We start from the raw sequence: 14,129 nt of genomic DNA, 5'->3' as shown, positions 1-14,129 counted from the left end.
TAATATGAGATGGTGTTGCTAAATATGAGGATGGTGTTGGTAAATATGAGGATGGTGTTTGTAAATATGAGGATGGAGTTGGTAAATATGAGGATGGTGTTGGTAAATATGAGGATGGTCTTGGTAAATATGAGGATGGTGTTGGTAAATATGAGGATGGTGTTGGTAAATATGAGGACGGTCTTGGTAAATATGAGGACGGTGTTGGTTAATATGAGGATGGTGTTGGTTAATATGAGGATGATGTTGATAAATATGAGGACGGTGTTGGTAAATATGAGGATGGTGTTGGTAAATATGAGGATGGTGTTGGTAAATATAAGGATGGTGTTGGTAAATATGAGGATGGTGTTGGTAAATATGAGGATGGTGTTGGTAAATATGATGGTGGTGTTGGTAAATATGAGGATGGTGTTGGTAAATATGAGGACGGTCTTGGTAAATATGAGGATGGTGTTGATAAATATGATGATGGTGTTGGTTAATATGAGGATGGTGTTGGTTAATATGATGATGGTGTTGGTTAATATGAGGATGATGTTGGTAAATATGAGGATGGTGTTGGTAAATATGAGGAAGGTGTTGGTTAATATGAGGATGGTGTTGGTTAATATGAGGATGATGTTGGTAAATATGAGGATGGTGTTGGTAAATATGAGGATGGTGTTGGTAAATATGAGGATGGTGTTGGTAAATATGAGGATGGTGTTGGTAAATATGAGGATGGTGTTGGTTAATATGAGGATGATGTTGGTAAATATGAGGATGGTGTTGGTAAATATGAGGATGGTGTTGGTAAATATGAGGATGGTGTTGGTAAATATGAGGATGGTGTTGGTAAATATGAGGATGGTGTTGGTAAATATGAGGATGATGTTGGTAAATATGAGGATGGTGTTGGTAAATATGAGGATGGTGTTGGTAAATATGAGGATGGTTTTGGTAAATATTAGGATGGTGTTGGTAAATATGATGGTGGTGTTGGTTAATATGAGGATGGTGTTGGTTAATATGAGGATGATGTTGGTAAATATGAGGATGGTGTTGGTAAATATGAGGAAGGTGTTGGTTAATATGAGGATGGTGTTGGTTAATATGAGGATGATGTTGGTAAATATGAGGATGGTGTTGGTAAATATGAGGACGGTCTTGGTAAATATGAGGATGGTGTTGATAAATATGATGATGGTGTTGGTTAATATGAGGATGGTGTTGGTTAATATGAGGATGATGTTGGTAAATATGAGGATGGTGTTGGTAAATATGAGGATGGTGTTGGTAAATATGAGGATGGTGTTGGTAAATATGATGGTGGTGTTGGTAAATATGAGGATGGTGTTGGTAAATATGAGGACGGTCTTGGTAAATATGAGGATGGTGTTGATAAATATGATGATGGTGTTGGTTAATATGAGGATGGTGTTGGTTAATATGAGGATGATGTTGGTAAATATGAGGATGGTGTTGGTAAATATGAGGATGGTGTTGGTAAATATGAGGATGGTGTTGGTAATTATGAGGATGGTGTTGGTAAATATGAGGATGGTGTTGGTTAATATGAGATGGTGTTGCTAAATATGAGGATGGTGGTGGTAATTATGAGGATGGTGTTGGTAAATATGCGGATGGTGTCGGTAAATATGAGGATGGCGTTGGTAAATATGAGGATGGTGTTGGTAAATATGAGGATGGTGTTGTTAAATATGAGGATGGTGTTGGTAAATATGAGGATGGTGTTGGTTAATATGAGGATGGTGTTGGTTAATATGAGGATGGTGTTGGTAAATATGAGGATGGTGTTGGTAAATATGAGGATGGTGTTGGTAAATATGAGGATGGTGTTGGTAAATATGAGGCTGGTGTTGGTTCATATGAGGATGGTGTTGGTTAATATGAGGATGGTGGTGGTAAATATGAGGATGGTGTTGGTAAATATGAGGAAGTTGTTGGTAAATATGAGGATGGTGTTGGTAAATATGAGGCTGGTGTTGGTAAATATGAGGACGGTGTTGGTTAATATGAGGTTGGTGTTGGTAAATATGAGGATGGTGTTGGTAAATATGAGGATAGTGTTGGTAAATATGCAGATGGTGTTGGTAAATATGAGGTTGGTGTTGGTTAATATGAGGATGTGTTGGTAAATATGAGGAGGGTGTTGGTAAATATGAGGATGCTGTTGGTAAATATGAGGAGGGTGTTGGTAAATATGAGAATAGTGTTGGTAAATATGAGAAAGGTGTTGGTAAATATGAGGATGGTGTTGGTAAATATGAGGATGGTGTTGGTAAATATGAGGATGGTGTTGGTAAATATGAGGATGGTGTTGGTAAATATGACGATGGTGTTGGTAAATATGAGGATGGTGGTGGTAATTATGAGGATGGTGTTGGTAAATATGCGGATGGTGTCGGTAAATATGAGGATGGCGTTGGTAAATATGAGGATGGTGTTGGTAAATATGAGGATGGTGTTGTTAAATATGAGGATGGTGTTGGTAAATATGAGGATGGTGTTGGTTAATATGAGGATGGTGTTGGTTAATATGAGGATGGTGTTGGTAAATATGAGGATGGTGTTGGTAAATATGAGGATGGTGTTGGTAAATATGAGGATGGTGTTGGTAAATATGAGGCTGGTGTTGGTTCATATGAGGATGGTGTTGGTTAATATGAGGATGGTGGTGGTAAATATGAGGATGGTGTTGGTAAATATGAGGAAGTTGTTGGTAAATATGAGGATGGTGTTGGTAAATATGAGGCTGGTGTTGGTAAATATGAGGACGGTGTTGGTTAATATGAGGTTGGTGTTGGTAAATATGAGGATGGTGTTGGTAAATATGAGGATAGTGTTGGTAAATATGCAGATGGTGTTGGTAAATATGAGGTTGGTGTTGGTTAATATGAGGATGTGTTGGTAAATATGAGGAGGGTGTTGGTAAATATGAGGATGCTGTTGGTAAATATGAGGAGGGTGTTGGTAAATATGAGAATAGTGTTGGTAAATATGAGAAAGGTGTTGGTAAATATGAGGATGGTGTTGGTAAATATGAGGATGGTGTTGGTAAATATGAGGATGGTGTTGGTAAATATGAGGATGGTGTTGGTAAATATGAGGATGGTGTTGGTAAATATGACGATGGTGTTGGTAAATATGAGGATGGTGTTTTTTATTTTTTTTATTTTTTTTTTTTTTTTGTATACAATATCGAGGCTCGTGAAAGAGCGAACATTAATCACACAGAAAGACAAACCGACACATAAAACATATAACATAGGGAGCGGTAGACAAGATGGGGAGAGAGGGGGAAGGACACAAACACAACATTTGAGAGCAGGGACCGAGAGACATGGAGACATCGAGAGATCTGAGAGAGGGCGAGGGCTTTGGGGGGGGGGGGGGGCGTGGGAAGGGGGCAGTGGGAGAGGTATAAAACATATGGACACTGCCAGGACTTCCAGGAAAGAAGTTGGAATTTCAAACAAGGTGGATCTGGGGTGAATTAGCGGGGGTAGAAAAGATCAAGGTTTTGGATGGGGGAAGATAAGAGATGGTGGTGAACAGCTGTTTTAAAGACCTGGAGGGAGGAGTGGGATTGAAGGGAGTGAGGGAGTTTGTTCCAGAGGCGGGAGAAAAGAGGAATGAAAGAGTGAAGGTGAGCGGAGAGCCGAGATTTCGGCAGTTTAACCATCAGAGGGTTGCTGGCAGATCTTGTGCGACCTGTAGGAATATTTGGGGGACAGAGCACAGAGAGAGCTGGGGGTGCAAGGCCGGAGAGGAGTCGGTAGAAGACAGAAAGACCACCTACCTGCCTGCGGTGAGTGAGTGAAAGGCCCTCAGAGATAGCTTCATCGCGGGAGATTCCAATAATTCTGAAAGCTTTGGTTTCAACAGCGTGAAGCCGATCTAGGTGTGAGGCAGGAGCACCGGCCCATAGGGGAGAACAGTATTCCATTGAGCTGCGGATGAAAGCCTTGTATGTGGTGAGGAGCTCAGGTGTGCCGAGGAAGGACTTCGCACGACGGAGGATGCCCAGTCGGCGACTGGCTTTGGAGGCCAGCTTGGAAATGTGGTTTTCCCAAGAAAGATCATGGCAGATAGTGAGACCCAAAATCTTGAGCGACAGAACTTCTTGGAGAGGATTGTTGAGAAAGTAGATGGGAGGGTTGTCCAGTCGATCTTTTCGGAGAGACATAGTAAGAGTGTGAGATTTGTCAGGATTGAAAGACATGTTCCACTTGTTTGACCAGTCTGTGATTTTGTCCAGGTCTTCAGAGAGTGAGGAGGCAGCAGACTGCCGATCTGAGGGAAGAGGAATGGAGCGGCAGAGAGTGGAGTCATCAGCAAAGAGATAGAGAGGATTTTCGAGAGAGTCAGAGAGATCATTGATGAAGACCAGAAAAAGCACGGGGCCCAGAACACTGCCTTGGGGAACTCCAGCCTGAACAGGAAGAGGAGATGAGAGAAACCCATTCAGGGCCACACGTTGACGACGACTAGAGAGGAAGTCCGCCAGCCATGCGTGGAGATTTCCATGGATACCAAAGGAGGAGAGTTTGGTGAGCAGAGCGGGGTGCCAGACCGTGTCGAAGGCACGTGATATGTCGAGGGAGACAGCTCTAATTTCCTGTTTGGCATTGAGGACCTCCATCCATTGTTGAGACAGCAGAAGCAGCATGTCCAGAGTAGAGTGACCTGGTCTGAAACCAAATTGATGATCAGAGATCAAGCCATTGGAGAAGAGGAAAGATTTCATATCAGAAGCAATGATGGATTCCATGACTTTGCTGATAATTGGGAGAAGGCTGATTGGTCTGTAGTTGCTAGGATCTGTTTTTGCACCTTTTTTGTGCAAAGCGGTGATGTTGGCTGATTTCCAAGCAGATGGCAGTTGACCTTGAGCAAAAGAGAGGGTGAAGAGAACAGAGAGAGGGTGAGATAGAGCAGCAGAGCAGGATTTTAGGACCCGTGGGCTGATGCCGTCGGGTCCAGTTGCAGAATCAGAGTCGAGGGTTGACAGAAACTTTTCCACCTTGTCAGGAGGAAAGGACACGGAGTCCAGGAGCAGCAGGGTACGACTGGGTATGGTGGGTACAGAGAGGGATGGGTTTGGGACACAAGATTTAGAGGCAAACACAGAGTTGAGGCATTCAGCTTTTTCACGTGCGGAGTCAGCTGTGTAGCCGTTTGAGGTAAGGGAGGGGATGGAGGGGGAACAAACACCAGAAACGGATTTGACCAGACGCCACCAGGATTTGGAAGAGGGAGACAGATAAGAGAGTTCGGTCTTGAGAACGGAGAGATATTGTTTCCTGGCTCTCCTGAGGGTGGACACACACTTGTTTCGGGCTTTGTGAAAGGAAATGAGATTTCCTTCCGTTGGATTTGCTTTCCAGGAGACGAAGGCAAGTTGTTTCTGGGCAACAGCCTCACCACAAGATTCCGTGTACCATGGACGGGAGGAAGGGTATGACAACTGAAGACGAGATGGGATAAATCTGTGCATGAGAGAGAGCAATTTACTTTGGAAGAATTCCCAGGATGAGTTGATGTCAGAGGTGGTAGAGATGGCAGACCAGTCCAGATGATTGATGGCTGCTTGAAGACCGTGCCAGTTGGCCTGAGTGAAATGCCAGACTCGTCGACGCTGAGCAGGCTCCCTGAGGATGGTCAGAGAGATGTCCACTTTAACAAGGACATGATCAGATGTTCCGATCGGAGCAGAAGAAGAGCAGCAGACATTTTCAGGGAAGTTAGTCATAACCAAGTCCAGAAGAGAAGATGTTCCGTTGACTGAGATCCGGGTCGGGAAATTGACAGATTGTGTCAGTCCCAGTGAGTCGCAGAAGTCCTTTGCTGAGGAGCCATGGCTGGTGAGAGAGGTACCCACACCCAGCCAACTGGCATGATGACAGTTGAAATCACCACATATGAGGAAGAGAGAGTTGGGATGAGTAGATAGAAGTTGGTCCATATCATCAGACAGCGAGATGTAGATGGAGTCATCACTGTTTGGTGGACGGTACAACACACATATGAACAAGAGGTGGGAGCGAAGGGGAAGCCGTAGCCAGAGGTATTCCTGAGGGTGAGGTGGAGAGAGTGCAGTGCAGGGCGAGTGAGGAAGAGAGTTTTTGATAAAGATAGCAACCCCGCCTCCAGGACGAGGCTCAGGTCTATCATACCGGAGGAGGGAGTAGCCCGGGAGAGATACTATGGAATCAGAGACATCATAAAGGAGGAAAGTTTCTGTTAAGCAGATCACGTCTGGTTTGACAGAAGCAACCTGTATGGAGAGATCGGTTAAGTTTGAACGAAGGCCCCGGATGTTTGAGGTCCATACCGTTAATGAAGAGGAAGGGGGAGCATCAGATACAGAACAGGGGGGAGGAGGGGTAGGGTAAGATGTGGAAGAGGTGGAAGAGTTAGGGAGAGCTGTTGAAGGTGTGTTAGAGATTTCAGAATAGCTCGGAGAAAGGGAAGGATGGGGCGGACAAAAGGTTTGATGGTGATTGGGTGAGCCACAATGAGGTGTTATTTGAGGAGGGGGAAGAGCGAGGCAGAAGGTTGGGGGAGATGGAGGTGAGAGTTTGAAGGGGGAAGAAGTGGGGAGGACGCTTTGAGGAGGGGGAGTGAGCGGGGGGAAATTGAGAAGCAATGAGGGTGGGGAGATTTGAAGGGGAGGGGTGAGGGGGGAGTTTGGGAGGGAAGGGACAAGGGGAGGGATTTGAAAGGGATGGGATATGGGGGAGATTTGGAGGGGAGGGGTGAGGCAGGATTCTAGGAGGGGAGGGGCGAGGGGGCGTCTTGGCGGGGAGGGGTGAGGGGGTAGTTTAGGAGGGAGGGGGCAAGGGGGGAGATTTGAAAGGGATGGGTGATGGGGAAGATTTGGAGGGGAGGGGTGATGGGGAAGATTTGGAGGGGAGGGGTTATGGGGAAGATTTGGAGGGGAGGGGTGAGATTGGATTTTTGAAAGTGTACGATTTATGGGAAACGAACATTTATTGCAAAATGAGTTTCTTGTGACCTTCGAGTTAAAAATACGTTTAAGGACGCTGGATGGAGGATGGAGTGCAGGAGAGTTTAGGGAATGTAGAACAAAGGCACTATAGGAGATGGATATTTTTTTTGGGATGAATTGATTTGGTGAGCAAGTCGAAAGCAGCCTTTTAAAGAAGAAGAAGAAAAAGGTGTTATAAAATATGACGGAATACATAACTTGAGGGGAAAGTGTAAACATTGAAGGTTAATGAGTGAAAACTATCTGGGGAAATGGGGGAGAAACACGTGGTCGAAGAACGAACGAACGAATAAGAATGAATAAACGAATGAGAACAGAGAAGGAACTTTTTTTTTTTTTTTTTTTTTGAGTTGAGATTTACACAAGGAAGTAGGCTATGGGTGAAAAGACTGGGAATACAGAGAACGAAAGTTATTGGATCACAAACGACGGACCACTGAGAGAAAAACAAAGCCTCAAGGTTGTACAGTGCACACTGTACAAGGCCTTGCTCGCGACACGGCAAACAGATGATCAATTTATGAAAGATAAACACCGAGAAACAACCAAAGTTGCACACAATAACTTCACACACCGAAAGATAAATACAGTTTCGACAAAATACAATTGTGAACAGACTTAACTTCGAAAAACGTGGAGACCGTGTGGAGCTTCGAAAATCCCTGCCGCCGTCTCATCTATCTATAATTCCAGCAATCTCTGTGTGACTGTCTGTGTGTCTGTGTGTCTGTGTGTTTGTCTGTGACCGCTGTTTCTCGACAACCACGGGTCCGATATACTTGAAACTTGCCAGGTATATTGCTGGGGACCCGAGGATGTGCCTTTTCAAGGTTTCATATTAATCGGACAATTACTTACCGAGCTATGTCCAAAAAACGCTTCAACCAATCAGAGAGCAGCGAGCTATCACGTGTGCCGAACGTGGCGATCAGACTCTGCCTCGGACGGCACATTTGACAGCGTATTCATTTATTTCACGTTGGAAAACTATGTTGCCGTTAAACTATGTTTTAAAACGAATTCAAACTGCGATTAAATTAAAACGATTCATCCTAACTGCGATTTGCGAACTTCCGGACAGTGACGACTGTCCGGCAGCACGCTTTCCGGCATCCAATCACAGAACGCTTTGTTGCGTAGGCGTGGCCGATGTGAGACGAGCGGAGCTGAGCCACGGAGGTATATAATAAACCTGGAGAGCCAATGATGGCTGTCGGCTGAAGCTAGCGGAAGTTGCTTGGCGGCCATATTGGGAAGCCGATTGTGTCTGCGTCCGTGTTTGATCTCACAATCAGCTGATCTCACAATTTCTGATTCATTTTGGATGCTTACCGACTGTAAGGAGTCTTATTTGTGAACGCGCTGTTTCAAAATGCCACAGTGTGTTGCATTTGACTGCACAAATACCTCAGGGAAGGCCTCCACATGCACATTTCACAAGTAAGTGACAAACCGCGATCGCGGGTGTTCTGCTTTTTCAGTTTTTGGCGTGGTCACGGTGGTGGGGCTAGGTAATTAAGTTTCAATGAAGTTTGAACACTGTGTTTGAATTTGATGATGTTAGACCATGCGCAGGGTGTGCAATACGACACAGATCTCAAATATAACTGTATTGTGTATTCACTAGGGCTATGTGAGTATGTCAGACTGATGTCTGATTGACTCATTCATTGATTCAGATTGAAGTATCGAGATTGACTCGTCAGCTCGTGATCATTGTCAAGTGATTTAATTTGTGATGAGCTTAACTTAATTGTCCAGTCTACTACTGTCAGGGTTTCCATGCCCTCCTGTGTCACTCGTGAGCAGAAAGAGCAAATGGGGGTTACTTGTGGAAGGTACGAAAGTCCGACACATGGCAAACATTAGCAGATGAAGTTGTATTTAACTATACATATGAAACTCAAAATATTATTTTGATATGGAGTCGTTTTGACTCGGATGTTGTGACTGCCCTCTGAGGTTTTGACCCGCAACCACATTTTGTGACCACAATGTATTTTGTTTCAAGGTTTCCAAAGGATAAGGACTTGTGCTCTCGATGGACATCTGCCCTGAGAAGGGAGTCCTTCTACCCCACCCCAGGCACCACAGTTCTGTGCAGTGATCACTTCAATGAGAGTGACTTCGACAGGACTGGTCAAACCGTCCGACTGAAGCCGAAGTACTCGAAGTACTCGATGCATGTCACATGCTTAAACTTGCAAGAAACTGTCTTGGATCCATGAAAATGATGGAGGATGGCAACAAAAAAGTCATCGCGTGGAAATACATCCAGGCACTCTTTGATCTGCAGAAGAGGGAAGGCTTGCGTCTGGGGAATAAGCTCTCCCGGAAACACATCGAGTGGAAGAGCAATGTCATGAAGATGGACACAGCGCTCAGACATTGAGCACTAGTGTGGCAGATGCAATTCGGTTTTGCAGGGACACTTTGCAACTATCAGAATTTCAGGGCAGTGAGGCTACCTGCCAATACATTGAAACATTGGACAAACTGTTTGACATTCTAAATTCTCGCAATCCATTGGCACGAAACTACAAGGCACCACTCATGACATCACGAGAAGGACTTTTCCTGCCATTCCTGGATACTGCCTACAGTTACTTGTCCAACATCAAAAACATGAATGGTCAAGTTATGACCAATACGCGTTTGAAAACCCCCTTCATTGGTTTCATGATCTGCATAGAGAGTGTCACAATTTTGTATTTCACATATGTCAAACCTGCCTCATCTCCCCTGCGATACCTGCTCACGTACAAAATGAGCCAAGACCACATTGAACTTTTCTTTGGAGCGGTCCGCATTGCATGTGGAAGTGGGAATAACCCAACGGCCCGGCAGTTTGTTGCCGCATATAAGCGCCTCTTGATGCGACATGACATCAAGTCTGCAAGTGGGTTGCCCTTTGTCTGATATGGCGAGTTCACCAACACTTCATGTAAATATTTAAACTGTAAAAGATGTGTTGCATGAGATGTCTATATCTCCGCTCCATTATTCATGTAACAATTACCATGTCCTGCTGAACGTTCCATTGCAACATGTAAGTCTTGTATGTTATGAATAGCAAAAACTTCCGAAACCCAAGAATTGTGTGGGTTAACTACATGACAGCGTTTCATGTCATTTATGTGACTGGTTTCTAACATCTCGGTAATAGAAACATACACATCTTAGTTACAATATAATGACTGAATTAAGTAACATCATATAGTGTAGCAGCATAGCAAACCTGTTGTGCATTTTGTGATACAAGCACCAAATTTGGCACAAATGTACATTAATATGTTGCGAACATTTTCAGATATTGGGCCACTTGAAATTCCGTAATTTTTTTTTTCAAATTTTTTCAAATTTCGTAATTTCAAATTTTTCGGGTGACACCGTCACAATTTCGGTCTTCGAGGCCGGCCGATATAGTGGGGCGGCTTAGCCCAAATATTCAAAAGAATTGTGCATTTTGTGATACAAGCACCAAATTTGGCACAAATGTACATTAATATGTTGCGAACATTTTCAGATATTGGGCCACTTGAAATTCCGTAATTTTTTTTTTCAAATTTTTTCAAATTTCGTAATTTCAAATTTTTCGGGTGACACCGTCACAATTTCGGTCTTCGAGGCCGGCCGATATAGTGGGGCGGCTTAGCCCAAATATTCAAAAGAATTGTGCATTTTGTGATACAAGCACCAAATTTGGCACAAATGTACATTAATATGTTGCGAACATTGTGTGGTCAGCAATGAAGACGAGAGTCTGAATTACATGTATGCAAAAGACCTTGTGAACCAGTGAAGCAAATACACGGGTAAGCATGAATTAAATCTAGGGCATGATATAATTTCCATGATGTTTACCTCTACACTCAATGGTGGAAGGAGGTAATGTTTTGATCCCAGCTTGTCTGTATGTCTGTTTGTCTGTTAGTCCACAAAATTCCAGACAAAGCTTGTAGTAGTGGTAGTTGTAGTGGTAGTGGTGATAACAGAAATTGTTATATAGAACTGAACTTATATTATTATTATATGCAGAAAATAACTTCATTTCTATATGCCCTGCAGTGGACAGGTTAATTGGTTTATGCACTGAAGGGGTCACCCTGGTGTGCACTGCTGTGTTCTGCCTCACTGAGTTGTTCAGGTATGATGTACTCAGCACAAGCTTCCGGTCGGCCCGGAGGTGGGGGTGCGGGGCCTGTCACGGAACGTCAAAACAAACGGCCTGCCGGGGCCGCCCAAAAGTCGGGCGTGAGGGGCGCGTCCACTAATGGAACGCCTCTCGCTTCCCAGATCGAGGGCCACGTGGTCAGGAGAACCTCGTCCCTTCCGGTCACACTTTGCCTATCGGCCGGCCTCGAAGACCGAAATTGTGACGGTGTCACCCGAAAAATTTGAAATTACGAAATTTGAAAAAATTTGAAAAAAAAAATTACGGAATTTCAAGTGGCCCAATATCCGAAAATGTTCGCAACATATTAATGTACATTTGTGCCAAATTTGGTGCTTGTATCACAAAATGCACAATTCTTTTGAATATTTGGGCTAAGCCGCCCCACTAATATAACATGACAACAAATCAGATCTTTATATTGAGGAATATTATAGAACAAGCCAAAGAATGGCAAACGACGATGTACCTCAATTTTATAGATTTCTAGAAAGCTTTCGACTCCTTGCCGAGAGAAAGTCTGGGTCATAATGAAGAAATACAGCATACCTGGAAAATTAGTGAACCTTGTAAAAGCCCTTTACCAAGACTTTCAATGTGCGGTCGTCGACCAAGGTGAAACAACAGAATGGTTCAAGGTGAAGACAGGAGTTAAACAGGGGTGTAACATGTCAGGATTCTTATTCCTACTAGTGGGTGATTGGGTCATGAGAAGGACGATAAAGAACACCGAGCGGTAATTTTGGGCACTTTTTTTTCAAACAAGCTCTAAACCATTGGATTCCCCAGGAAAAATGCGTCTGGAATCAACTTCAAACTTAATGAACACCATTTCCTTAAAGAACGGGATTCTGAGCCCGAATATCAGTTCAAATATTAGTATTCTATATTAATTAAATAGTCGGCGGTCCTAAAATTCGCTCCAGCTGCATCATCAGTGCGCCACGCCTTTGCTTTGACAGGCTTTGTTTACAAAACAATCGGCTTCCCAATATGGCCGCCAGACTATTTCCGGTGGCTTCACGGCGGCTAATGCTGCGAGGTGGCCAATTGGCTCTCCATATTATATACCTCCGTGAGCTGAGCGCGTTACGAGCTGACCGCCATTACGGTACGTAATTCGATTTCTTATGCGCATTATTTCTCCCAATTCATTCATCTCCCAATTTCTCCCAATTCAATTCGTATCACTAATAAAAACGAATTTGCGATTCATTCGCTTTCCTGCGCGTTTGTGCACGCGATGGCGATTGCTTTACCAAACTCCGGAAGCCGTTCGCTTTGGACCAAACCATTGCATGAGGGGGGGGTTCTGTGGTCGTTGCGAATGGACCAAACCATTCATGTAAATAGAGGGGGGGGATTGTCACTGTACTCGCAAGCCGTTCGCCGTTCGCTTTGGCGTTGCGAATGAACCAAACCATTTCATGTAAATAGAGGGGGGGGGGATATAATTTTAGATAGATATATAGTACGGGCATATATATAGTACGGGCATGCCCTAGTATTGGTAAATATGAGGATGGTGTTGGTAAATATGAGGATGGTGTTGGTAAATATTATGATGATGTTGGTAAATATGAGGATGGTGTAGGTAAATATGCGGATGGTGTTGGTAAATATGAGGATGGTGTTGGTAAATATGAGGATGGTGTTGGTAAATATGAGGATGGTGTTCGTAAATATGAGGATGGAGTTGGTAAATATGAGGATGGTGTTGGTAAATATGAGGATGGTCTTGGTAAATATGAGGATGGTCTTGGTAAATATGAGGATGGTGTTGGTAAATATGAGGATGGTGTTGGTAAATATGAGGATGGTGTTGGTAAATATGAGGATGGTGTTGGTAAATATGATGATGGTGTTGGTAAATATGAGGATGGTGTTGGTAAATATGAGGACGGTCTTGGTAAATATGAGGATGGTGTTGGTAAATATGAGGATGGTGTTGGTAAATATGATGATGGTGTTGGTAAATATGAGGATGGTGTTGGTAAATATGAGGACGGTCTTGGTAAATATGAGGATGGTGTTGGTTAATATGAGGATGATGTTGATAAATATGAGGACGGTGTTGGTAAATATGAGGACGGTGTTGGTTAATATGAGGATGGTGTTGGTTAATATGAGGATGGTGTTGGTTAATATGAGGATGGTGTTGGTAAATATGAGGATGGTGTTGGTAAATATGAGGATGGTGTAGGTAAATATGAGGATGGTGGAGGTAAATATGAGGATGGTGTTGGTAAATATGAGTATGGTGTTGGTAAATATGAGGATGGTGTTGGTAAATATGAGGATGGTGTTGGTAAATATGAGGATGGTGTTGGTAAATATGAGGATGGTGTTGGTAAATATGATGGTGGTGTTGGTAAATATGAGGATGGTGTTGGTAAATATGAGGATGGTCTTGGTAAATATGAGGATGGTGTTGATAAATATGATGATGGTGTTGGTTAATATGAGGATGGTGTTGGTTAATATGAGGATGATGTTGGTAAATATGAGGATGGTGTTGGTAAATATGAGGATGGTGTTGGTAAATATGAGGATGGTGTTGGTAAATATGATGGTGGTGTTGGTAAATATGAGGATGGTGTTGGTAAATATGAGGACGGTCTTGGTAAATATGAGGATGGTGTTGATAAATATGATGATGGTGTTGGTGAATATGAGGATGGTCTTGGTTAATATGAGGATGATGTTGGTAAATATGAGGATGGTGTTGGTAAATATGAGGATAGTGTTGGTAAATATGCAGATGGTGTTGGTAAATATGAGGTTGGTGTTGGTTAATATGAGGATGTGTTGGTAAATATGAGGAGGGTGTTGGTAAATATGAGGATGCTGTTGGTAAATATGAGGAGGGTGTTGGTAAATATGAGAATAGTGTTGGTAAATATGAGAAAGGTGTTGGTAAATATGAGGATGGTGTTG

The 14,129-nt window shown here is 43.4% G+C and overlaps 1 protein-coding gene across 2 annotated transcripts; it reads left to right on the top strand.

The window, feature by feature from the left end:
* Positions 1-8,271: 8,271 nt before the first annotated feature.
* Positions 8,272-10,132, top strand: LOC144889829 (THAP domain-containing protein 2-like). 2 transcript variants are annotated; one of them, XM_078771034.1, is made up of 2 exons: positions 8,272-8,458; positions 9,030-10,132. In XM_078771034.1, exons 1-2 carry the CDS (start codon positions 8,391-8,393, stop codon positions 9,244-9,246), a joined length of 285 nt encoding a protein of 94 aa, XP_078627160.1. In that variant the 5' UTR covers positions 8,272-8,390; the 3' UTR covers positions 9,247-10,132. The 2 variants fall into 2 exon arrangements, with proteins under 2 accessions (XP_078627160.1, XP_078627161.1); XM_078771035.1 differs by lacking the exon at positions 8,272-8,458 and adding an exon at positions 8,836-8,856 and having other exon boundaries at positions 9,030-9,601.
* Positions 10,133-14,129: the final 3,997 nt, after the last annotated feature.

This window comes from Myxine glutinosa, chromosome 1, assembly GCF_964187855.1.
Source record: "Myxine glutinosa chromosome 1, kmMyxGlut1.1, whole genome shotgun sequence".
Classification (NCBI taxonomy): domain Eukaryota; kingdom Metazoa; phylum Chordata; class Myxini; order Myxiniformes; family Myxinidae; genus Myxine; species Myxine glutinosa.
The sequence above is the reverse complement of the archived record's forward strand: the minus strand, read 5'-3'. Positions and strand labels throughout refer to the sequence as shown.

What these genes read in the sequence shown, in the direction of transcription:
- LOC144889829 (XM_078771034.1), top strand. Translation starts at nt 8,391, where the DNA reads ATGCCACAGTGTGTTGCATTTGACTGCACAAATACCTCAGGGAAGGCC. An exon ending in TCCACATGCACATTTCACAA is followed by an intron (nt 8,459 to 9,029) that starts GTAAGTGACAAA and finishes TTTTGTTTCAAG; the next exon opens with GTTTCCAAAGGATAAGGACT.